Below are 26408 nucleotides of genomic sequence, written 5' to 3'. Positions count from 1 at the left end.
TTCGTAAACAATGTTTTTTAAGAGTATAGACATTACCAAAATAAATGCAAAACATATTAAAACAACGCGAACAACATTAAACAAACATAGCTTCAGTAATGTTGAAAATAAAAATAAGAAGAAAAACACGAACGTAGGCTCAGGTAGGTCATTTAGGAACTATAAACCGTAATTTACCCTTTTGTACTATAACAGTCAGATTAATTATTTCTTAGACATAAATTAAATTAAATCACATCTGACTGCGTACATCTCACGGAACTTACCGAGAATCAGTCGAAGATTAATATATGGTGTGTATTTTTCGTATAAACAGTATATAATTGACAGGTTAATAAAATCAAATAAAAGTTAATCAGTAAGTTGTCTAACTGAAAAAAAAAACATATCAGTAGAGCTCTATTTATTAAGCTAGTCGCCCGTGAATGCCACAATGTGAATAATACGAGTATAAATACAGCACAATATCAAAATGTTGTAAATCTATGAATAACATATCAATTTATGACAAAATCCTGCAAAAGTTCGTGTGACATTCTTGTGTCATGTTCCTAGTCAAGAATAAAACAATTTAACTTTGATTAAAGCAAGTAAACACACGCACACACACACACACACACACACACACACACTCACGCACGCACGCACAACTGTAGCATGCATCACCCAAACTCAAATTAAAAGAAGGAATAAAGAAGAAGACTACATTCGGTGTTAACGCTCGTCTTTTTAAATAACCATTTCTGACAAAAATTCTAGATTAAAAAGGGACACAAGTCCAAACATACATCTTTCAGAATTATGGCCCTTGTCTGCCAACTCCACTTTATCATGATAAGCATTCATGTTGATAAAATATTTGAATAATTGGCTACATTAAAGTTTTTTGCAGGAAAACGACGACAACGGCGCCGCATCAATCATGCAAACAGACGAGCTAAAAATGGGGAAACATAAAATGTTAAAAATAGTACCGTATATACAATTGTGTAATTAAACAAAATTTGTTCACTTGTTTCTCGATCTATATGCAGCATTACAGCAATGACAAGGTATGTTGAACTGTTTCACTAGGCGGAATAGGCTAGCCAGTGAATCTGTAACTGCAAGAAAACAATGATAAATATTCTTACACTTTTCCAGAAAGTTTCGATTTTATTATAATCTTTGAACTGATACTTTGATGCATGCTCTTATCTAAGGCTGTTCTTTTGCTTTAGAAATATCGGCAAAATACCTTTGGTAAATTTTGAACTAAAAGTCATAGGATCGAAAAGTATTTTTTCTCGCAAAGAAGTAGCTAATTTATCCACTTAAAACAATCCATTGAGAATCATAACACACAGAAAGCAAACTCTACATTCGTATTGAGAAACGTTAAAAATATTTGTTTCAATTCCAGACGACAAAAATACCATCAGAAATTACCACGATCCTTAAATGTATGCATGAAGTAACCCGTAGTGTTGATGATAAAAGGGATTACTTTTGAGATCTTTGTATTTTAATGGAATTAATCTTTTAGTCCTTGTAGATTGACTGACATTTACGAACAGTCTCACAAATGTCTGATACAGTGGGCCTTTCTCTTGGTTCAAAGCTCCAAGCTAGATTCATGATGTCCTTAATACTTTTATCGATATCTGGAGACGATGGGACTTCCGGCACATTTCCCTCTATGCCTACTTCGTTCTTAAGCTGTTGGTACGTATAATCGGGAAACGGCTCATCTTTGAAAATAACCTCTAGGAGTACAATAGCCAATGAATACACGTCTGCCTTCATCATATCTTTAGCGGAGAGTACCTCTCCACGGAGCATTTCTGGTGGTGAATATTGCGGCGTGCCAATATTACGCACCAGTTCATCTACCGATACCGTTGTGTCGTGTATAATCATACTTAGACCAAAATCTGTGATTTTAACTTCACAAATTTCATTTTGAACATAATCCATTAAGATATTTGGTGTTTTAAGATCGCAGTGTGCGATTCTTTTGGTGTGTAAATATTCCAATCCTGCGCTCGTCTGATTAATTATATCGATCTGTTCATCTTCGCTGAAGTTGATGGTGTCATCTTTTACATGCAAGGCGTCGTAAAGGGTCATCTGCATGTATTCCATTACGATACAGAGATTCGGTTTCTCTACGCAAGCTCCTATAAATTTCACAATGTTAGGATGGTCAAGCGTACAAAACTTCAGGACTTCGACGGAAAAGTCCTTAATTCTTGACTCCGAGATCTTCTCGTTTTGAAGCTTCTTGACAGCTACAACCGTTTCTTGCCATTTAGCGAAATAAACTCGGCCAAAACCACCACTTCCAATAACCTTACGGAGTTTAAGCTCGTCGTATGGGATCTTCTTACCTTTGTAATCTTTCAAAATATCAAACTGAGTCTTTGGAGGAGCTTTTGTCGGGCCGCTCTGCTCCCACGAAATTTCTTCTTGAAGTCGGTTGTGCCTATACATCGCTTGATCATATGCTTCAACCCTGTCTCCTTGCGAGTCAAGCAATGCCAACCCCATATCACAACTGATGGATCCCCTGTCCTCAAATCTATAATCCGAAAACTGAAAATAAATATCAACATCAAAAATATAAGAGTATACGAAATTCATGTTTAATTTTGTTTTCATCTAGATATTATCCACACAAAAGAATTGATCTTGGTCGCTGATTCTTGTCTTGTTAAGAGTTTAAGAGTGTTTAAATCAGGGTGAAAGTAGCGAAAAGACGATAACAGCAACGCGTGGTTGCTGGTTATTGCTAGTTTGTTGTGTCCTTTAATTCAGATTTTCGTGTGACGGGGCAATAACTGTCCAAATTCACAAAGTGGTTATTTGATACCATTTATCCACCATACATCGTATCTATGGGATGTTTTCAATTGAAACGGTGAGTGGATTAATCAAATTATTACGAAACGTTGAATTTATTAAACATGGCACATTAGCCATGGATTGTGCGGGGAAATAAATTCAACGAATAATTAGTCCGTCTAGTTTTGTAAGAATCAGCATTTTTTTCCAATATGTATGAAATTCCCAAATTCGAGTTTTTGTCGTATTTCTTATCAATATCTAGATATAATTTAATAACAGATGTTGGACGTTTCGTATCTGACATTTTCTTCCAGCGTTTTTGCCCCGTGACCAAAGGTAGTAAATAGTTTCATTAAAAATGATCACCTTCAATATACCGGTATATATATTGTACATTGTATAATAAACGCGTTTTTTTTACTAGCTTAGAAAACTGAATCCCGACCTACTTTCACATACGCGATTTGCCGAAAAGAAAAAAATATATATACATAAACAATGAATTTACTGCATGCATCAAGGGTAACTGTGTTTTCTATTCTTTAGTTTGTTTCGTTTTTTAATTTTATGACATTTTCTATAAATTTCGATATATTTACTTTCATGCGATATAGCAGACTATGCAGTTTGTGTATATTTATGAATATTATTTTGCCCACAAATCGGTATATCATTCTTCAAGTTTGTTCTATGTTAGCAGTATTCTTCCATAAGCAAATTGAATTAATGAAACCATTTACTTGTGTATTATGTAAAAAGATGTATGACGCAAATCGTGCTTTAGTGCCTATCAGTTATATTCTTGTAACATATACATGTATATTTCTCTAAATGAAATTCGACATTCATTTTCAACTTTTTGAAATTTTATAAAGGGAAAGTTGCACGAAGAAGACCCAATATACTTCCTTTGAAATAGTATCCTCATTAATGTCACTAATGCATAATTGAAATGACTTCTCACGCCAAAGAATCTATACCAGGGCTGTACATCTAACAGAAAGGTGGCGGGAAAGTTGCAATAGGGGCTAATCAACTTTGACATGTCTTTTTCTATTTACAACAAAGACTAATCTCGTCTTCACACTTTCTTCTGATTATGAAAAGGATATAATACTAAATGACTGCTTCTAATAAAACAACTGATTCATTGTGTGAACAGAAATGCCGATATATTGTTGTTCTTACCTCATCTTTGTCCTCAATCCTTTTCAACATTTCGGGGATTTTGGCCGTGGTTTTGCTCTTCTTTTTCTGTATAGGCAAGCTTCCAAGTGGTTTACCTGCTCGACCTAGCTTTATATTCAAACTGCTATTATCGTAGTTTTTCTGCATAACACATTTATTCTTCGATGAAAATACCGCTGTACCAACCGGTAATCCGACCCGTCCTAGACGCTGATTGGTAGGACTATCAACGTAACGCTTTACATCTGTGGCCGGAACATGGCTGATGTTACTGTCTTTACATACGGCAGCCTCTCCATGATACATACCAACCCTTCCTAACTTCTGGTTCTGTGGATTATCTACATATACCTTACGCCGATCTGTCGTGTCGACATCAAAGTTGACAGAAAGATTTCCATCGGGACCGGATTTCACAGCACTTCTATGACCAATTGGTGTAGTATCATCGGAGAATGAATCCACTGTTCCCATCTGTTTGGCAACTTCGTAATTCTTACCATTTAGACTCTTAGCAGGTATTACAGAATCGGGACTCGAGTTTCGACTGTCACTGTCTCTTTGGTTGTTGTTCTTAGCCTTGGAAACAACCATAGTTCCCTTTGGCATCCCAACTCTCCCATGTTTGCGGTTGAATTCATTGTCAACATAAGTACCAGTCGCAGCCGGTTGTGCTAGATGCTCCGCAGCTGAAGCCACACCACTTCGAACACAATCGTTCGTTTTGTCATTTATCTCATTGTTCTTAACCTTAGACACGACGGCACTTCCCTTTGGCAACCCAACTCTCCCAACCTTGCGTTTTTCTGCATTGTCAACATAAGTATCAGCACACGCACCACTCTGTGCTGGTTGCATTCTGTGTGCTACAGAATCACCATGGTTTATACTGGCGTTCGCGCCAAGACTTTTATTGCTGCTAGTTTTAGATACAACCGCCGAACCTTTAGGTAAGCCAACTCTTCCGAGCCCGCGGTTTTGTGCATTGTCGACATAGGTATCAGAACTTGTTCCATTCCGCGCAGGCTGTTCATTTCCGGTACTTGTCGTCCCCCTGTTGTCCTTATGTTCTGGCATGCTACCCAGTGGCAATCCAACGCGCCCAAGCCTTCGGTTTTGTGCGTTATCAACATATCGTTTTGACATAGTGACTGAAATAAATAACGTGCATTAATATAGTTTAAATAACTTGCTTTATATATAAAAAGATTCCTTCACAATAACGGTTTCCTTTTAAACTACTGAAAAAACGAAGGACCGGGTAAAAAGCTTCCATAAAGTCTTAAAATTTCATTTTTTATGTATTGTACTCAATCGAAGGCTTAAATCTTTAACAAAACTTGATTCAAATACTATATTTAAAATACTCTACCAGATGTAGAGGGTACACGATTCAATCAAGATACATTTGTATTATTAATCATTGCTCTTAGCTCGATAAGCGGTCTATGTTAACTAACAGTACAATGCCTATGTACATGATTCCTTTGCTACAAAAGGATTTGATTTTTTTCTCACAATTAAAGTTGCAATTTTTCAAAGGAATTATTTAGGTAAAACATGTTTATGTACATTGACATTTAATATTCAGGTGTATTCAAATTTGTCAGCAAAATGATTTTGAATGCATACATTCCCAGTGATGCGTTTACAAAATGTGAAATTAAAAGACGCAAAAAATATATTTACATTAGTGTATATCAAATTTCCTTTTCATGGAAAATATTAAACATGCAAAATATTAATATGGTGCAAACGATAACCTGAAAAATTAAGTACACTGTATGGAATAAAGTGTTAAAATAATCAAAGCAGTATGCCTTCATATTCATACTTATTTTCATGAAAATGTGTTAAATCGACATTATGCTAATATTTTCATTGTCAAGTGGAGCTGAATTGGCTTTATATTTCAAGAGATTGGCTGTTTAAATGATGTTTGACCAACAGATTATATTGGAAAATGTTTAGGATAAAATTTAAAATATGCCTAAAATATAAAAAGACTGCCCCGCTTACAGGTAAATTCTAAACGATATTTACTGAAATGTCGTAGTATGAATCCGGTGGTTATTTATTGTTTATGGGAAGTAAATTATTGCATCAAGCATAATGTCACTTTAAGGAACACATTTTCAAGTGAAAAAAAGTAATTACACACTGCAAAGTCACCTTTTATCCATGTAAATTACCAAATAAATATTCAATTTAAAATTAAAATCAGAATTAAACTATCAAAATTGCTAATTAAAAATTGATAATTAGTAGGTTTACGTTACATTTTACAATTAAATGCATTGATAATACATTGAAGTCTTAAAAAGACGTGCGTATTATTGATGAAATAGCAGCCCATGTGTTAAAGTACGGGTGATCGGTGCGTTGATTGGTCACAAACCCAACCTCCTCCCCCCCCCCCTCCCCATCCAAACTTTCCAAAACAATCTAAAGTGTAATGTGCTTTTTTCCATGTAACATGCGTTAAAATATTACATATATGACTGAGATATCATTTCTGTCATTACTATACATTTTAATAGTATAAATATATATGTATCTTTTTTATGATATTACAAACATATACTCGATACACAATTGTATATTATTTAATCGTATGTTACATGAAAAAACTGCAGTTAAGATTGTTTGGGAAAGGTAGGTGCGGTCAATCCGACTACAGTTAGTGTAGGCAATCAGAATCGCCTTATGAAAAGCGTTCTTTTCTAAAATATTTTTCGAGTCCTTTTGGCTTAAGCAATCTGAAAATAACTGGTGTCATTTCTTTCCTAAGTAACCATCACATTATTGTCACACAGCTTACACTTGTTTTCTTGAAAATCTTGACATTAAATACTGATGCAGAAAAAAAAATAGAAACCGACAAAAAAATTTAATTGAACAGAGCAGAACAGAACAACACTTTATTAACTCTAGTTTCAAATAGCAACACAAGAGTGTACAAGAGTGTACAATACATGGTATATCAATATATTATATAATAAGTGACATGGTAACTGAGCATCTGAAAAAAGGTATCATCGATATTTTTATTATTTGAACATCTTATTATTAAAAGAAGTTGGATTCGGGGGTAGATGTCCATATATGTTGGAGAATATTTAATAACATTATTGATCAATTTTGAAACAGATTATAGGTATAGATGCGTGGGCGGATCGATGATGTTTGTTATGCAGGCGTCACACTGTCCCGAAATTGACACCAGATGGGCATACGAATATGAAATTTTTAATTTCGTGCGAAGATAGCCCCGAAATTGATCGACAGTCTCTTAACAGCCGAAAAAGGTAGATTCCTACAGAAGGTCACGCGATAGCATCCGAGCCAGACACGATTCCTACCGAAGGTCACGCGATCACATCCGATACACACACGAAGTCACCATAAAGATGCAATTTTGTACAAAGTAGTTTACCAGCAGGACACGCGAAGGTCACAAGATAGGTACCCGACGTCGTATTTTGATTACGATGCCTTCGTACGTGGTTACGAAGAAGTCAAGTGACCTTCACCTCCGGGTGGTATACAACCCACGGCCAACCGCAGCTAATTTCAGTTGCAGATAGTATTGGGAGCTAATTAAACTACGTTTAAACTTTATTTTGGCTCTTCATATTACTATCAAAAACAATTCTATTCACACAAAAATCTATGATTATGATATAGTAAACTATCCACATTTAGATGGAGACGTACCGCAAGCAACATCTGACGGGGTATATGTATCTCAGTAAATAAGATTCACTAGAGCTTTTAGCAACGTGAAGGATTTTAACAAGCTAAATATTTTCATTACTAGCAAGCTACTCAAACAGGGCTACCGCTATTATAAATTACGTAGATATTTTACAAAATTCAACACTCGTTACTTTGATTTAATCTCAAATTTCAGTAGTGATTCAAAAATGATTTTAACGGAGATGTTATTTACAAACTTCGCAAGATCTCTGGTCATTGTTGCCTTAACTAAAATTATTAAACGTTTATCCAGAAGAGGTTTTGACTACTTTTTTTAGATATACCGCATGCATAGTGTCTTTCCTCTTATGATTACATCTGACGGACCAAGTGGGATACTCTATGATGGACAGTTCTTAATGCCCTTTGGGACTGAAATGCCTTAATGTTCGTCTTCTGCCTTGATTCGTCGGGCCCTTGTAGGTGATTTTTTTTGTTACTCTGTCTTCCTTTAAAATATTGAGTACTTTTGTTATGGTCATATGGGTATTCGTTTATATGTATCTACATAATCATCTCGGTGTTTTACTTATTTTACCTTTTGAAACCATAACAACTGTTATAAATTTACTTGGCGAGGATTCATGTTGTTTAAACCGTCTCGTTTATAGGAACATGGTGGTCTAAAAGTGATTTTTGGTGCACTATTAACCGGTTTAAACTCCCCAGCAGTGCTTATGCTGCTGACCGGTCCAAGGCGGCGCCCCTCTTTGTTCCTCAGATGCATGTCTTTGTTATTTCATACTGTTTTGGTGACACTTTTGTCGGCATCCCTTGCTGTTTTCTCGTCTACGGTAAGTATTTTCCCTTTTGCCCCTAGTTTTATTTATTTAATAAATCAATCATTTATTTGTTTTCTTTGATTTCCTTGTCGTTTACCATTATTTCATCTTATGTATCATTTAAGTGATAAGCCTATCCGTGCTCTACCTTTCTCCCTGTCCGTTTTTCGGGGGGGGGTCCTTTTGTGTTACTTGGTTCTTGTTGCTTGGTTGTGTGTGGGGGGGGGGGGCGGTTGCGTTCATTGAACGTTGTCTTTCCTTGTTGATCTTGTTTATCATATTTGATAAAACTTTATCATACCACTCAAAGTAGGCCCGTGGGCCTCATTATGTTTTCCAAGGTGTCTTAAAAGTAGCAATGCTGCTGCCTTCTTTTTCTCGGTTGACACTTCATCAAAGCATGTAATTTCTGCAGGAAAATAATTGTAAATTAATTGTAAATAATGGAAGCTTTTGATGTCTCTGTAGAGATGTGCAAGAGTGACAGATGAGGAAGATGGTCTAGCCGTTTATATGTCCACCATGATAAACATGCAACGCTTGAGCCACTAAAAATTGCTTTCTTCGGCCTCATCGTGATCCCATCTCGATGGCATCGTACCAAAATACGATGGCGACACGACGGTATTGCGGGGGCTTCACGTAGTCGTGTTCCCTTTTAAAGAGTATCGGGAATCTTCGTGTTTACTTCGCATTGTCTTCTTGAGGCTAAAAATGTCAGATTGCACCGATGATCACACGAATAAAAGACGAAGACTACACGATTTGACAAGATGGCTTCACGGTGGCCTTACGAATGGCAAAATTGACATACGAATTCAACACGAAAATGAACCTTCGCAATGTCTTCGGGCAATTTTTTGGCATGCCAAAAGATTTTGGAACCGCTCACGAAGTTGCTGCCGGAGCTTGTAATATTCAGCCGGGGATCATACGATGGCAAAAGATGCCCTCACGAATGGCACGATGTTATTACGATCAGATCCGAATTTGAACATTTCCTTATTCGTGTGTCCATCTGATGCCAAATTCGGGACAGTGTGACGCCTGCATAAATAAACTCCCGGTATCTTCACACACATAAAATTTAATTGATTATTTCACAACAATGTACAGTAACTACAGAGTAGATCATTTGAAAATATTAAAGCCTTCATTTAAAACAAAGGTTATCTGAAAAGCATGTCATTCAAGAACTTCACTTAAAACATATCATTCCTTACATACAGGTGCTAATGTTTAAATACTTAAACCAGTAAGGAAACATTAAGAACACATCATTTTGTTTTTATTGTTGAATAAAAACTAGAAATGTGTCCATAGGACACGGATGCCCCCACACGCCACTGTTCTGTCAATCTCATGACTCTAGGTCAAATATTTTTTGGACTACATGTGCCACAAGTTGAAAACTAAAAATCAACAAAGGGCCATAATTCTGTTAAATTTGGTCGCAGCGAAAATTCCTTCCTTTACTACCATCTACACATTAAGGTTGTTAATCCCTGGAAGTTTAAGCAAAATCTGCCATCCAGTTTAAGAGGAGTTGCGTTCACAAAATTTCTACATAGTATATAATGAAAAAATCAACAAAGGGCCATAATTCTGTTAAATTTGGTTGCAGCAAAAAATCCTTCCTTTACTGCCATCTACACATTAAGGTTGTTCATTTCCTGGAAGTTTAAGCAAAATCTGCCATCCGGTTTAAGAGGAGTTGCATTCACAAAATTTCTACATAGTTATATAGTGAAAAAATCAACAAAGGGCCATAATTCTGTAAAATTTGGTCGCTCAGCAAAAAATTCCTTCCTTTACTACCATCTACACCTTAACGTTGTTCATCCTGTAAGTTTAAGCAAAAATCTGCCATCCGGTTTAAGAGGAGTTGCGTCCACAAAATTTCTACATAGTATATAGTGAAAAAATCAACAAAGGGCCATAATTCTGTTAAATTTGGTCACAGCAAAAATTCCTTCCTTTACTGCCATCTACACATTAAGGTTGTTAATCCCTGTAAGTTTAAGCAAAATCTACCATCCGGTTTAAGAGGAGTTGCGTTCACAAAATTTCTACATAGTATCTAGTGAAAAAATCAACAAAGGGCCATAATTCTGTAAAATTTGGTCGCAGCGAAAATTCCTTCCTTTACTACCATCTACACATTAAGGTTGTTCATCCCTGTAAGTTTAAGCAAAATCTGCCATCCGGTTTAAGAGGAGTTGCGTTCACAAGATTTCGGGACGTACGGACTGACGGATTGACGGACGGACGGACAAGTGCAACGCTATATGCTCCCACATTGTGGGGGCATAAAAAGAAATTAAATAATGTGATTTTGATTGCCTTAGATGCGGATTGCCTACACATAATGTAACGTTCAGATCGGGAAATGGTTGTCAGTCATTTACAAATACTGTCAGGCTGTCTCCGGCAGTGTATGTTCAATTTATGTTAAAAAAAGTTGAGGTCTGACATAAAACTTGCGTGATATTAATACATAGATCCCCCGATTTATATCATTCTTATTATACAATAACAATTTCACCACAAGCTTTTTGTTTACAAAAGAGCACATGTCCATGTTTGTGGTTTAATCTACTGTTATTCAAATAAAGGGTCAGAGTAGGGATCTATCAATAGTGGCTTTACCATATTATTGTCCCCTGTCCACACCCAGACTTAGTAACTTCCCATCTTGTAAAAACTGATGGTTGTATTATTTAAGGCAATAAAATTGGAAATTAGAATTCTTAAAATTATACCCTCACATTGTTGGACACACGTAAAACGTATCCGTATATAGCATATTAGTTTATTGTAAAAAAAATAATCGTAAATAACTTAAATTTAAAAGTCTAAATATATTCATGTCTTTTCACTACATACCTTTCTGTCCTAGATAATCGATTACGCGATGCAAATTACTGACTTCCACGTAAATTGATTAAAGAAATATTAAAGTATAGTTTATATCCAGTTTAATGTAATATAATAATAATATATATTTTATAGAATCATTTATATAATGTTAAACACTCCTTGTATATCAGTTGTGACATGTATGTGCGGCGTTTAAACTTTGACCTATATCATGCTTTCGGGAAATTAGACGTCTATTTTCGGTTTCAATTCTTCATTTAATAATAAAGCGGGGATTAATGATATAAGGTTAAACCACTCCCTTTGATACAGTTAAACCACTATTGAATAAATTACATACGCGGATCAAGAACGGGGGTTAGGGTTTATGACACTCTACCTTCCACCCCGCCCCCCACCACCCCAAAATCCCAGCGATTTGGTTTGTCTGTGGAATCCCTCTGAGATTTGGATATAATTTTACGTATTTTGGCGAAGGTCACGCAAAAACTACAGGAAATCAGCAAAATGTTTTACTCTTGCCCGGAAGGCTTAAATTGTTATATAAAACCTTTCATAGAATGTATGTTACCCCTCGTCCCTCTGATAAAAAAATCCAGGAGTTGCGCAATAAACTTTGCAACTTGGTTTGTCAATATAACTTGGAGATGTTATACAATCTATTTAAGTATAAAATTGTGATCATTTCCCAACGACAAAGGAATGTACATACATGTATATCTAACAATGAGTTCCTTGGTGATGTCAAGTGCCGCACTTTAACACAAAGATGTCATTATAGGCTAAGAAAATAATGTTTAGTTTCTCATGCATTTAATCGGCATTGTATCGCTGAAACAAAATGCATCTACGAGTTCAAGATAATTGAAATGTTCGGCAATTGCTCATGTGCGGAATTAATTGCCATTCATGTAAATCATGTTTTTATTTTTCAGGTGGCTGTTACATTTGACTCTTAATAGCAAGCATTAGAACTTAGTGAAAATAGTTTCCGGTGTCGAACCGCAGAAGTCATCAACGGAAGCTGATGTAAGTGTAAGAAGAACGGCCGACCCCTCGCAAATTAGCCAGAAGTTAGCCAGAAATGTTTGCGATACACGCTTTTGATACATGTGTTTACCTAAGTGGAACAACCGAGCTCGCGCGAATAAAAGTTAATAAAACAATTTATGGGTAATAAACACAATCTGATCATACGCATTCAGTTTCATATCTTTTTACGGCGTTAATCAGCATTGCACGCGTACGATACTACAATTATAGCTGTTACGTGCGGTTATTGACTTAGTCACAATATTTCTACTGCGTGACTAACACAGTAAGTGCAAAATTATTTTGCATATTCTGACCTAATTTTGGTAATTTTCGTATACTTTAAGTGCCGTTTGCAATGTGTAAATTTCTTTCTTTGCTCACTTCAAAATATTTTACTTTCCAAAACATTTTTCAAATTTTGATGAAAATAAACACGAAACTGGAAGCATGTTGCGATAAAACGCTAATTGTATAAAACTAAATTTTTCATAAAGACCAAATAGGCAAATACCATAGCTATAGCCTTACGTTTAATATCTGTCCAGACTTGACTCAGATTTTCAGAAAATTTGCGATCATTGTTAATCCTATATTGTATAAAGGTGTTTCGCTAGGGCGATTGCCGATATTAAAACCGTACTACGGTGTTCCGTTAGGACCTAAAATATACAACCCGAAAACATTTATAAACCACAAAAGGTACGTTGAGTCGATGACGCAGACAAGAAAACAAAAATTGAAACGTTTACGCCATCATACCACCGAATTCCGACTACCTGTATCAGGGCTGGGAATCAAAACTGCGTCGTATCCTACAAAATGTAAACAAACGCCGCCATCTTGGAACAAAAAACGTATGTTTTTGTTTTTAACTTTTATTGTTGGAAATGACTGAAAACAAGATTATATGTATTAACACGCTACACTATTTTCCGCTTCGTTCGGTATATGTTGCTTGCACAACTGTTTTGTAAAACAAAAGTTATAGCGAACTTGCAACTCGAAGCGGGGCAGAATTTTTATGAAAATGTGTGGATACGACGCAGTTCATATTGCTTTATCTATCGTTTTTTCCTTCAAATCAATTATATATTTGTTTCAGAGTTCACCATAAACTCCGAAATGTAATTTTGCATCATTTACTTAAATTTCATTAAAAAGAGATGTTTATTTTCCAAGAAAATAATGATTTTTACGAAATGATACGACGCAGTTGAAAATAAAATATGATACGGCGCAGTTGTATTTTCATTATTTGGATTATTTTTATCAACTTCAATTTCAATCTTCTCTCATCACTACAAGGATTTACATGTATGTTAGGCCATTGTTGAATTCAGACTTTATGACACGGTCAGCGTTTTCTTCCATGTCCAGGAAGGCGACAGAACGACAATACGATGGTGACAATAAGACAGTGCGGTGGTGACAGTACGATGGTGACAGTACGACAGTACGATGGTGACAGTACTATGATGACAGTGCGACGGACTGTCACCATCGTGCAGTTGTTTCGCCATCGTACTGTCGCACTGTCACCATCGTACTGTCGCACTGTCAACAACGAACTGTCAAGTTTCGCGCATTTCGTTCTCAGAGGAAACGCGCCTCCCCTAACTGCTAACTGAACACCGTATATTTCGTATGGACCTCGAAATACGTCCATAGGCACTTGATGGCAAAAATAATTATTCGGTCGACTACCCTTTTCGACCACTACCAGTTATGATTTTTATCAACTTTAATCTGTAACACACACACTTATCAATTCAATAAAAATCTAGCGACAAAACGTCCTTTAAAATAATAGATATATCTCACGTTGCATATCCATATCGGTACCCTCTTTGCGAAATCTACTTAAACGCACATGCACACTGCAGGCTATTCTTTGCTAAAAACAAACCAGCGATGGATAACAATCCACCTAATGCTCCTTCAAATGACGAAAGGAGGTATGTCATGTGGAAAATATGTATACCACGGAACACTAGAATGTTTTTTCTTCGCGTGTTTATTGCAGTGTGTCCATTTTCAATTATTGCAACCCAACAATAAGCTATAAAATCGACATGTCCTGTCTCGCCCATCACCTCGACATATTGTTTCGGGCTGAAATGAACCAGTGGCTTGATTATATATGCATCATACCTATTACATGTGTTCATTTATACATAATATTCAGGAAAAAGCAGTTATTAGTCAGATTAATAAAATCACCCTACTTTCGGTTTTTGCAGCGAAACAGGCCACCTCTTTGATATTGATTTTTATATCACAGCTAGGTACCCTCTTAATACACGGGTAACCGTTCTAACAAAGAACGATCTAGAAGCAAGAGACAAGACTTTATAATACAGGTAGTCGAAATTCGACATGAATGGGCAGTTCTTATTTAAGACAGGCGATTCCTGCCACTGACTAGTTCTAAGATTAAGCATCATAAGTCTACAAATGTGTTCTTCTATTTTATATATTTGTGAATAACAGAAGTCCGTATCATGACACTATAGTATATATACGTACATAAAAATAGAAAATATTACATGCTTAACGTTTAACGCAAATAAAAGCGTATGTCCTGCTTTGTGGGTATACCCGTGTGTTAAAAAATGAGAGGGTACTTGTGATATAAAGAATTCAAAAGCAAGAGGTAGCCCGTGTCGCTGCAAAACCGAAAGTGGGGTGTTTTTATGAATTTTACATTTATTTTTGATAATATACTGCATATATCCGAAGATGATATATAAGTGAACACATGAAATATGTATGATGCATATATAATCAAGCGACTGGTTCATTATAGTCCGAAACATAATATGTTATATTATGTCGAGGTGATGGGCGAGACCAAACATGTCGATTTTATGTAGCTTATTGTGAAGTTGCGGTACTTGAAAAACGGGCACATGACAAATCAGCACATAAATTAAACATTCTAGTGTTCCGTGGTATACATCTTTTCCACGAGTCGTGTCATACCTCCTTTCCTTATTACAATGAATTTTACTGGCTTGTTATCCATCGCTGGTTTGTTTTAGCAGAGAATGGCCTGTGTATGTGCAAAGAGGGTACCGTTCGAGTAGATTTCGCAAAGAGGGTACCGATATGGAATGCACCGTGTATCTACTGTGTATAAAAATTCCTAGTAATAGAAAGAGCACCGAAACACGAGGCTATCTGATTTGTACGAGGGGGCGTAGCCCCCGAGTATAAATCAGATTGCCGAGTGTTTTGGTGTTCTTTCTCTTTTGTATCATAGTCAAACATAAAAGCACGTTCCCTGTATATGAAACCCCGGCAAAAATGAACGGCAATGAACGAACATCTGAATATGACATTTCTGTCGCTTTCCCTTTCTCTGCCGTCACAATATGTAAACCCCAGCAAAAATGAGCCAATCAATGGGCATGCTCTGGAGTGCGGGTAACTAATACCCGCACTCCAGTTAACGCACTGTGCATGTATATGTATACGATTTAACCCTGACACATTTTCAACAGAAAGGTCTCCAAACTATGATACAACTTTATATACAGAGTAGATATATCGATTTTTAAAAGTAATCGGTACATGAATTTATATACTTATTGTTATGGTTAAGTACAAAATGCCAAACTGTCGCTTATAATTGTACATCATACCCGTGTATATGCATATTAAAATTAAAAATGGTTGTCAGACTTATTTTCAACCTGAATTGTCGTTTTGTGATTAATCACCCAGGCTTTTGTTAATCTGGACTCCATACCTTGCTATATTATAACACAGATCACCTATTTCCTAAATGATTTCCTGGCAAAATTATAGAGGTAGTTAACTTGCCTGTGTACACACTTCTACAAAAAGTTATTCTTATTTATACAAATTCGAGTCTGATATGACGTATTGCTTTTATCAGCCATCATTGACCATACCATACCTGTATCGCATTGATCATACTATACCTGTATCGCATTGACCATACCATACCTGTATCGCATTGACCATACCATACCATACCATACCATACCATACCTGTATCGCATGTATACACATATTGTCTGCATTTTCTATCTAGAGTTCTTAGTTTTTAGTTCCCTTAAAGCAATATACAATTTTGATGAGAGTTTTGTTGCTAAATTATCACAAATGTGGTATTACTAAAATATGACACGGACTTTTTGACATATCGTGAAGAACGGATTTATATATTCAGTTCCAATAAATCTTAAAAAGAAACATTTTTATATACGTGTATAATTTTTAATTTATTTATAGGTATTATAATTTGTAGTTTGAGTATTGTAAATGATAAATAAAGATAATAAATACACATATACTGTGTACTGTTAATCGTTTTCAAAATAAAATAAAAACGTTGATTGCCGAAATACTTCTTACTTGTTACTCCCGAAAAATCCATGCAAATTATGACAGGAACAACAGTATAATAAATCTAAAATTATATAAGATATAAGTGTATCCGTTAGAAAATAAAAAGGATAAAAGAAACAGAGTGCAGATTATTAAAAAGAAACATATCATGGTAGGATTTTTAAATGTTAATTAATCGATGCAAAACTTTCTGAGAAAATATTAGGGCTGTGACTAGGTTGAATATGACCTGGAAGGCTATTCCAGTTGCGGAAAGCTCTAGAAAAGAAAGAGTTCAGATGGTATTGGGTACGACAGTGAGGTATGAGAAAATTTAAGTTTCTGGTAGGAACTGAGTGAATGTGCGCGGTCTTGCTGATGTTGAAGTTGGTATAAAATATCAGTGAATTATGGAACCTTCTTTGAGACAAAACATTCCAATAAAGTTCCTGTAACATATTGGTGACGCTACTTGTGAAATCATAATTGTTACATAATACCTGCCTGCAGTTATGTGTAGATTTAAGATGTTTGCATGCCAGAGGTGCCAAATAATTGATCAAAATTTTGACTTGAGCTCTTGTGAACGTATTTATATAAGTTCTGTTTTGCAGCATCCTTCTCAACCATTTTATTTAATGAAATTCCAGGGCCTAGTCTCTCTCCAAGATTTAAACTTAGGCCTATGAAATATAATTTAAAAGAGTTAATTTCAAGAGATTCTGACGGAGAAGTGATCGAGTGTCATTTGCACTAGGCCTATGGTGTACGTACAGCTAAGAGCATCGTCGGATACCCACGATTGATAAACATGTCACATAACATGCAAATAAATGTGATAAATGTTAATGGTTCGGCCGTGGGTATCCGACGATGAGCTAAGAGATGGGCCTTAGTCCTAACGAATTCTGGTAGATCGTTGATGTATGAAAAAAGAGGAACAGACAATGACAAATGACGAATGACGGTGAACTGGGAACACAAGATAGTATAGGATTTCTTTGATAGGCCGGTGACCTTCTACCGCTGAACACTGTTATGTTACTATTGTTAGCCCAGTCAGAATTTCTTACTTTCCCGCCATTTGAACAACAAAAATGCCACTCGCATGTTAATTCTTTTTAAAGAAGCAAACTTGTAAATAATAACATCGGACTTAATACGGGCTGAAAGTAGTTTTAACCACGGATTTAAATTACTATTAAATTGTAATATAAATCCGTGTTTTAACGCGTGAAAAACAGGGGCCGGTGTAATCATTGATAATTTGTATGTAGATCTATTTGACATGTAAAGGAAAATAAAATATATTTTGTTAAGCAAATTTAAAGTGGATCATTTTACAATTTATATGGATTGGAAAATAAACATAACACTTATATTAATTCCTTAGATATATGTGCGGTTGACCATATCCGAAGTTTAACGGAAAGAGCCGAGAAGGTGCGATTTGCATTTTTATGTATCACGTGATCATGGTTAGATCATATTGCAGTTCAAAATGGCGGCTCGACTTACAGCAGAATTTTTAAAAGATTGGAAAAATGAAGTTAATCCTGATCTGCAGAAAGAAAGAGATACATGCACGTTTAATATCCAGGAGCTAACATTTCTTCTAGATGGTGGACAAGAAAAAACAAAACGAAGGAAGGAGTTGGGTAAATTTATATTAATTTTAATGATTATCATTATGTAAAATAATAAAATTAATAAAAATTATCTCAAAATCAGAAGCAAACTCCAGAAAATAATGTACCAAAATATATTTATTGATATATGTATGACATTTAAGTAAAGTAAACTCAATATTACTTAATATTTAATGGATTAATGTAAGAACTAACATTATAGAACATAATCCATGATAATCTATAAATGTCCAAGTCAATATAACAAAAAGGGCAAGCTTACATTAATCAGATTCCACTATAATTTCAAAAGCACATATAAACAAAATTGCCCTAAATGACATAATACACAAACAACAAAAAACTGACCAACTGCAACAGGTATATACAACCAGGTACGTACGTATATTAACAGTATCCGCAACTCTATACAGTAAATCAATAACGGTAAATTATGCTGTCGTGGCAGATAATCCATCCGGACTGCCGATCGTTATTTATTTTTATCACGATTACATATCATTAAGCGGAGTGATATTTGACCTTGGTTATTTAAATTACCGTCAACATGTTATTTTCTGTTCAATTTTTTAAAAGTGACATATTCTAGAAAGCTGAAAGATAGATTTTTTTAAATATATATTTTATAAATCAGTGTGTTTAGTATGAAGAAAATTACGACGAGTTAAACACAGAGTTTTTTTTTTTTGTCTCCCGATTATGTCAAAACTTCAGTAAAAATAATGATGCCCTCTTCGAACAAATATAAGTTTTTTTCGTCATTTATGGTCCGAATTTCGAAAAATACCTATCAAAAGAAAGCTGAGAATTTGATCTTTTTAACCGTGTAATTATCATTTACAAAGCTAAATTATTTCCGGAATTGTAACGAGTAAAAAGCGCAACTTTTACTACCAGCCAAATGGCGACTGCACACAAAAGAAATTTTATATACATGTAGTAACAAGTTATTATTGTTTCGTCATTTTTGAATTATTTTAAGCATTAAAATAACTAATTACGCTTCATTGGATTGTTTACCTTTTTTAGTTCTATTTTTAGTGTCTGTTTCTTAGCATCAACAAAACAACTTCTCATTGGTTTATATTTGATATTCATACACCTTGGCTATTTATAGGGACTTGTTTCCAGTTTTCATTGCTATTAGTATTTTTGTAGTGTCGCTTGATTTTCAAAAAAGTTTCTCGAAGTTGTTTTTAGGGTGTGGCATTCCCGCCTTTTCATTTTATTAAGTTTTAAAGTTTCAAGTTATCACTGGACATTCATATTAATTTAGAAATTAATTTCTCATTTGAAGGGATATAGACCCTTGCTGGGTTTATTATTCTATTCTAAAATGTCTTCAAGGACTACTGAAAGGAAAAAAGGTCGCGTAGACTATAAAAAAATGATCGAAGGAGAACCGTGGATTTCGGATGACAATGGAGAAGAGGTAAATAAGTTGCCGACTGCTTCTGCGGGTTTATTGGAGGAATCGAAGCCCTGTGGGATTTCAGTTTGTGAGAAGCAAGCGTCTGCTGATTCTGAGGACTCAGATCTGGATAGCATGAAGGAGGAATTGAAAAAATTAGAAAAAGAAGAAAAAGAGCATAGTCCAGCGGGAGAAGGCAGAATTAAGACGCAAACTTAAAGAAAAGAGAGACGCTGTAAAATCTTTAAAGGGTAACGATTTTTCGTCTATTTCTATCTCGTTGTCTGATGCTAAAGAACCGAAGAAAATTTGCTCAAAAAAAGTAAACAAGAGCTCTCCTTTGCAGAAAAGTCAGGATAAAAAAGTAACTTTAAACTCTTTGAGACAAGATAATGATTTAAAGCGTAAAGTTCGGCGTAAGCTTAGCAAATTAGGTCTTGAAGAACCTTCTATTGATACAAGTTGTTCCGATTCGGATACGTCCGATAATTCGGACAATGAAGTTTCTAGTATTGTTGATTCGTCAGATGAAGAGTTCTCTCCCAGTTCTAATAAAAATATTAGAAGAAAGAGCTCTCATAGATCTGGTATCGAGGCTAAAGCGTCTGATAGAGTGAAATTTGTTCAGAAATATCCTCATTCTCAGTTAAGATACGAATTTGTTGACCAGAGTCTGTCCTTCAATGATTTGTCTATGAATCTTTTTATTGCTGGTGAATTGGAGATTATCTCTGATAATGACACCAAATCTACAGAAAGAAAAGGACGAATGGGATTACTTAAAAGATTAATGTATTTAAGCGTATCCTATGGTTTCAGCATTTTAAAAGCATATTATGCAGCTGTTCTTAGGGAAATAGAGCTTGGTAAGAAGTCCTGGTCTGATGATTTCCATTATATTGAAATGGCTATTCTAAGCAAATATCAGCCTCAAGTTCAGGGCAAGTCTACATCTAGTACAAGAAATCGTAGAAATTTCAACAAGCAGGTTTCTATTGATAATTCTGTTGATGAAAGTCAAGGTTCTACTTGGTTTTGTTCTCCTTATCAGAGGAATAAATGTTCTAACAAATCTGGTCACATGATGGTTGTAAAAGGTAGGATGCGTATGGCTCAACATATTTGTGCTTCCTGTTGGCAGAAAGATAAAAAGAAATTGGATCATCCGGAGTGTTCCACGGCTTGTCCATATGCTATGCAATGACTTTTTTCATGCAACAGAAGTTTCAAGAATGAAAATAAGGTTGAAGATTTGTTTTTACCAGAATTTTGTTTCAAAAATTCAGAAAGTAATATAAAGGAAAATTTTCATGTTTGTTCTCAATCTGGTTCATGCCACATGTGTAGTTTTGTTGAAAATAATTCTACCTTTTCAGAAGTTAATAAGAAAATTTTAATTCATGAATTGGTTAAAAAGTCAGGAAAACATAATTTTGAAGGTTGCCGTATTCCAATTAATAACAAGATAAATACTTCTTATATGAGACAAATTTTGTCAACCTTTCAATATAATGATATGCTGGTATGTGATTTTTTGGAATTTGGTTTTCCTATAAATTTTTCTGGTAATGAAAATGCATTTTCAAAATCCTTAGAAGCTTCTAATTACAAAAATTATAAAGGGGCCAATGATTTTCCTGTTCAAATTAACAAATATTTGCAAAAAGAGATTCAAAATGAGCACATTATAGGCCCTTTTCAAAAAAATCCATTTTCAAATAATATGTTAGTGTCTCCTTTAAATTCAGTACCAAAAAAGGAGGTTTCAGACAGAAGAGTAATTTTAGATTTGAGTTCAAATACTTCTTGCGCGGTTAATGATTACATTGAAAAGGATGAATATTTAGGGATGGCAAGTTCTACTATTTTTCCTAGAATAGATGATTTTGTTAAGTTGATTTTAGCTAAAGGCACTTCGGCTAGGTTATACAAAAAAGACTTGAAAGGCGCATACAGACAAATTAGTATATGTCCTTCTGATTATAATTTAGTGGCTTATTCTTGGAATAATCTTTTTTTTTGTGATGTTGTTTTATCAATGGGTCTTCGCAGTGCTGCTTATATTTGTCAACGTGTTACTAATGCTGTAGCATTTATGTTACTGGGTATGGGCATCTCTGTTTTGAACTATTTAGATGATTTAGCTGGGGTTGAAAAACCAGAGCTTGCTGACTTTGCTTATTCAGTTCTGAGTAGAGTTTTAGAGTTGTGTGGTTTACAAGAAGCTGTAGAAAAATGTTCACCACCCTCTACAATCATGACTTTTTTGGGCGTTTTGTTCAATACTGAGACTATGACTATGGAAATCACTCCAAATCGTTTGAATGAGATTCGTAGTTTGGTGAAAGTATGGTTAAATAAAAAAGTTGCTACCTTAAAGGAGCTTCAGTCTCTTTTAGGGAAATTGAACTTCATAGGAGCTTGTGTTAAACCAAGCAGGATTTTTGTGGCTAGATTGTTAAATTGGCTCAGACAATTGTATGGTGCAGATAAAAAGATTAAACATTGCATTCCTGATGAGGTTAAAAAGACTTGCTATGGTGGAATGAATTTTTGCCAAAATATAATGGTATTTCTTTGTTGTATCTAGGACCTTGGTGTGAGCCTGATACTATTTAAAGTTGTGATGCTTGTCTAGAAGGCTGTGGTGGTTTTTGGGAAGGGAATTATTTCCATGCTTTATTTCCTTCAGAAATTTTGTCATTTAATTTACATATAGGTGCATTAGAGATGCTAGCCTTAGTACTTTGTTTACATCTGTGGGCTTCTAATTTTAGGCATTCAAGGATAGTCATTTTGTGTGATAATCTTTCTACATGTATTGCTATTAATTCCGGGAAAGCTAAATGCCCGTTTCTTCAAAAATACATAAGGGAGATTTGCTTCATTTCTGCAGTTTATGAATTTGAAATTAAAGCTCAACATATCTCTTCATCAGAGAATCGTTTAGCTGACCATTTATCAAGATTTGAACAGGGGGAATTTCATCGTAATGAGTTCTTTAGTTTAACAAAGAATTATAGGTTAAAAGAATTTTCAGTTAAAAGTACTGATTTTGATATCTTAAATCCATGGTGATTTTACATTAAATTAGTGGTTTAATTGTTTTTTAAATTTCAGAGGTTCAGTTTATGGGGTTGAAGCATGATCTTATGTTATCTAACAAACAAGCTTATGCTGAAGGTACATGGAAAAATTTGAAGATTCAATGGGAGGCATTTCTGCTTTTCTGTACCTATTTTCATTTGGTTTCTCTGCCAAATTTTCTCTGTCATTTTTGGCCGAAATTTGTGAAAAATTATTTATAAAAAGCTTATAAACTGTAGTTTTAAATTTTTTATTTTTCAATTTCTATTGCGTATCTTAAATAAATGCGGATAAGATATCGTGAAGAATCACATGGCCAAAATCATCTTGCATATTTCGAACGTAACTTTTACCATATATTTAACTTATTAAGCCCTTTATATTTTTTTATTTGTACATTGTTTTAAAGAATGAAGTAATCTATCTATCTATTTTTAAAATTGAATAAAAGTATGATTATATAATTTTCAAACTGCATCAGAAAAGAGCTCTTATAAAAATGTTCGTTTTCTCAGGTACGTATATTACGTTAATATACGTACCTGGTTTTAAGAAAAATGGCTTAAACATTTTTTGTTATGAAAGTATTGTGAAAAATTAGTACATTGTACCGTCATAATTGATGTTTGCTGCAGTTTCAATAATTGATTTAATCACAGTTATTAATGTGCATCTATTTAATTGTTCAATTGTGATAGTTTTCACACTTTTTCTATCAGTCGGTCCTGTTTGAAACTGCTTTTTAGTGGGTAAGGCTAGATTGTAATTACTATATCCAGTTGTTTTTATTTAAAACATACTCTCTGTGTTGCTTTTTATACAATTATATTGAGTAAACTGTTTCACCACTACATATGTCAGTATCTTTTCAGGTTCTCTTGAATGAACGTACATGTTTTCGAGAGAATAGACAAAAAGGTATTGGAAATGGTAGTATCTGGTACCTGATAGTAAAATAAAAGAAATAAAAATGAAAACACATAAGTTTTGCCTTTTATTTTATAACTTGATTTAAATAAAACTTCAATAGCATCGCACTGGCTATAAAATGACTGTTTATAGTGTTTTCATTTAGTGTCACTTTATTCCCGAAATTTATTTGACACTTCTGGGACTCTCCTGGCACAATCTGCAAATCTTTGAACTTTTGGGCTGTATCAGCATTCAGTGAAATTGTCGCGCTGATCTACCACTTGAAACCCTTGAAACACATTTGTTACGATCTGGAATAGAAGAAATGACATTTTATAAATATTTTGTTTTATCAACACATGCAGAATAACCATGTACTAATGTTAATATACTTACCTGGAATAACTAACAAAAAAGAAGTTGAATATACCTTCTGAGTAAATGAAAAAAAAAAATGGGGAAAAATTCATCCATTTTCAAAAAGACATAGCATCAAAATTACTCTGCTGAAAATTATAAATAATATCATAAACCATTTACTATGATGTAGTGACTAACTTTTCAGCTTTCATTTATATTTTAAAGGTCTTTAAATACCTCTGATGCTTCGGCTAAAATAGGTGGTGAATTTAATTATGCACCACAAAAATTTAACATTTTCCTTCAAATTCCACGCCACAAAAACAGTAGAACAGATGATAAGGGAGTGTTAAAAGTACCTTCACGACATACTTTAATTTATTTTAAACCTATTTGTGCAAGTTTAGTCAGTTTTCTTCGAGTGGTTTAAGCCTGATGACTCTGCAGATTTTATACTTGTTCACTCGTTTCAAAACAAACTTTCCGCCATTTTGTAAATGTCATTCATCCAAAGCGGAATATTGCCAACCCGATTTACGCCATTGAAAGCGTGATCTAGTAAAAATTTACATACATAACAAAGAAATAAGACTAACCTGTCATTATTTCTTGAGTATTTTGTGCAGATGCCCATAAATTAGCGCTTTATTAACATATTTTTCATGAACTGAAATTGTTGCCTTCCGCCATGGATTAATGTTTTTCGGAGCATGTGATCATGCGCGTAAATGGCACGACACCAATCACGGTCTAATATCTAGTTGCGGATACCGTTAATATACGTACCTGATACAACATACCTAAACAAAAAACATAAAAATAAGGGCAGGCGGGTGTGGAAAAATTTAACATTCCATGAATAACGTGTCATACAAACTGTACCAAAAACTAGTTGAAGGACTTATTTATAATAACCATGGATGAATACAAAAAACCAGTCAAGCAAATCAAAACAAGTCACTAATTTTAAAAGGGAGATCATCAAGCTTATCATCAAAATAGACTGTTCCTAACTATATAAGCCAGGTAACAGAAATAATAATAAAAAGCCCCTGTCAATATTGATAATTAAAAGATTTTATGTTTAACAAAAAATACTTCAAATTATCTCAAAATCAGAAGCAAACTCCAGAAAATAATGTACCAAGATATATTTATTGATATATGTATGACACTTGGGTAAAGTAAACTCAGTATTACTTAATAATGGATTAATGTAAGAACTAACATTATAGAACATAATCCATGATAATCTATAAATGTCCAAGTCAATAGGCAGACTTACTAAATAAACAATTTGGGTCTGTCTTCTCCCGCCCCCAAAGATTAAGTCAAAACCTGTCATGCAAACAATTGCTCTCTCCACAAAACTATCCAAAAATGCCAAATGTCAACATAACAGAGGAAGGAGTAAAGAAACTCTTCAAAGGGCTAAATCCAAGCAAAGCCTCTGGCCCCGACCAGCTGTCCCCAAGGTTATTGAAAGAACTTCATACTGAAATTGCCCCAGTTCTCACGCACATCTTCCAAATTTCCTTAAAAAGTGGTACTGTCCCTCATGACTGGCAGTGTGCAGTCATTGCCCCTGTTTATAAGAAATTCCCAAAATGTTAGCCTAGTAACTACAGACCTATATCATTAACCTGCATTGCCTATAAGCTATTAGTGCATATAATTGTCTCCAATATCATGTCCTTCTATGATAAGCATGGTTTTCTCAGCAATTTCCAACATGGTTTCAGGTCAAAATATAGCTGTTAAACCCAGCTTATCAGTTTCACCCAGGAAGTTAATGACAATTTAGAGCAAGTATTTCTTTAAACATAAAAAATTTCGTAAAACGCAAAGATCACACTAGTGAAAGTTTAAATTGTAATTGGCAATCATCAATGGATTTAGGAAAATAAAGAAATAATGTAGATTGTCTTTAAGTCATTGAAGACAAAATGGTAATTCTAATTTTTATTCCTTGCCCTTCCAGAGAACATTTTGTTCACAAAGTATGCAGATCTGTTCTCGTTCAAGAAGCGACCCAGTCAGAATAAATCTGAGATGTATGAATCATCTGTTGCCAAGTCTGTAAAAGTTTTTCAAATGAAAAGAGAGTATGGTTGGACAGAAGAGGATTTTGAAATGACAACAAGGTGAGATGTTAAAATTTAC

At 34.6% G+C, this 26408-nt stretch overlaps 2 protein-coding genes across 3 annotated transcripts in view; one reads left to right on the top strand and one right to left on the bottom strand.

Annotated features, from left to right (window-relative positions):
* Nucleotides 1-14487, bottom strand: part of LOC132757250 (uncharacterized) — a 27034-nt gene extending 12547 nt beyond the window's left edge. The window contains exons 1-3 of the mRNA XM_060748467.1: nt 14292-14487; nt 4015-5165; nt 1525-2574 (exon numbers count right to left, since the gene is read on the bottom strand). Coding sequence (XP_060604450.1) covers nt 1525-2574; nt 4015-5165; nt 14292-14304 — 2214 coding nt within the window. The 5' untranslated portion in view covers nt 14305-14487. The remainder of the gene's footprint in view (nt 1-1524; nt 2575-4014; nt 5166-14291) is intronic.
* LOC132757248 (peroxisomal acyl-coenzyme A oxidase 1-like) lies at nt 12360-26408 on the top strand. 2 transcript variants are annotated; one of them, XM_060748466.1, is made up of 3 exons: nt 12360-12464; nt 18220-18484; nt 26227-26408. In XM_060748466.1, exons 2-3 carry the CDS (start codon nt 18328-18330, stop codon nt 26391-26393), a joined length of 324 nt encoding a protein of 107 aa, XP_060604449.1. In that variant the 5' UTR covers nt 12360-12464; nt 18220-18327; the 3' UTR covers nt 26394-26408. The 2 variants fall into 2 exon arrangements, with proteins under 2 accessions (XP_060604449.1, XP_060604448.1); XM_060748465.1 differs by lacking the exon at nt 12360-12464 and adding an exon at nt 13086-13324.

Source organism: Ruditapes philippinarum, unplaced genomic scaffold (assembly GCF_026571515.1).
Source record: "Ruditapes philippinarum isolate M1 unplaced genomic scaffold, ASM2657151v2 ctg3944_1_1_1_1, whole genome shotgun sequence".
Lineage (NCBI taxonomy): Eukaryota > Metazoa > Mollusca > Bivalvia > Venerida > Veneridae > Ruditapes > Ruditapes philippinarum.
This window is presented reverse-complemented; position numbering and strand designations above follow the sequence as displayed.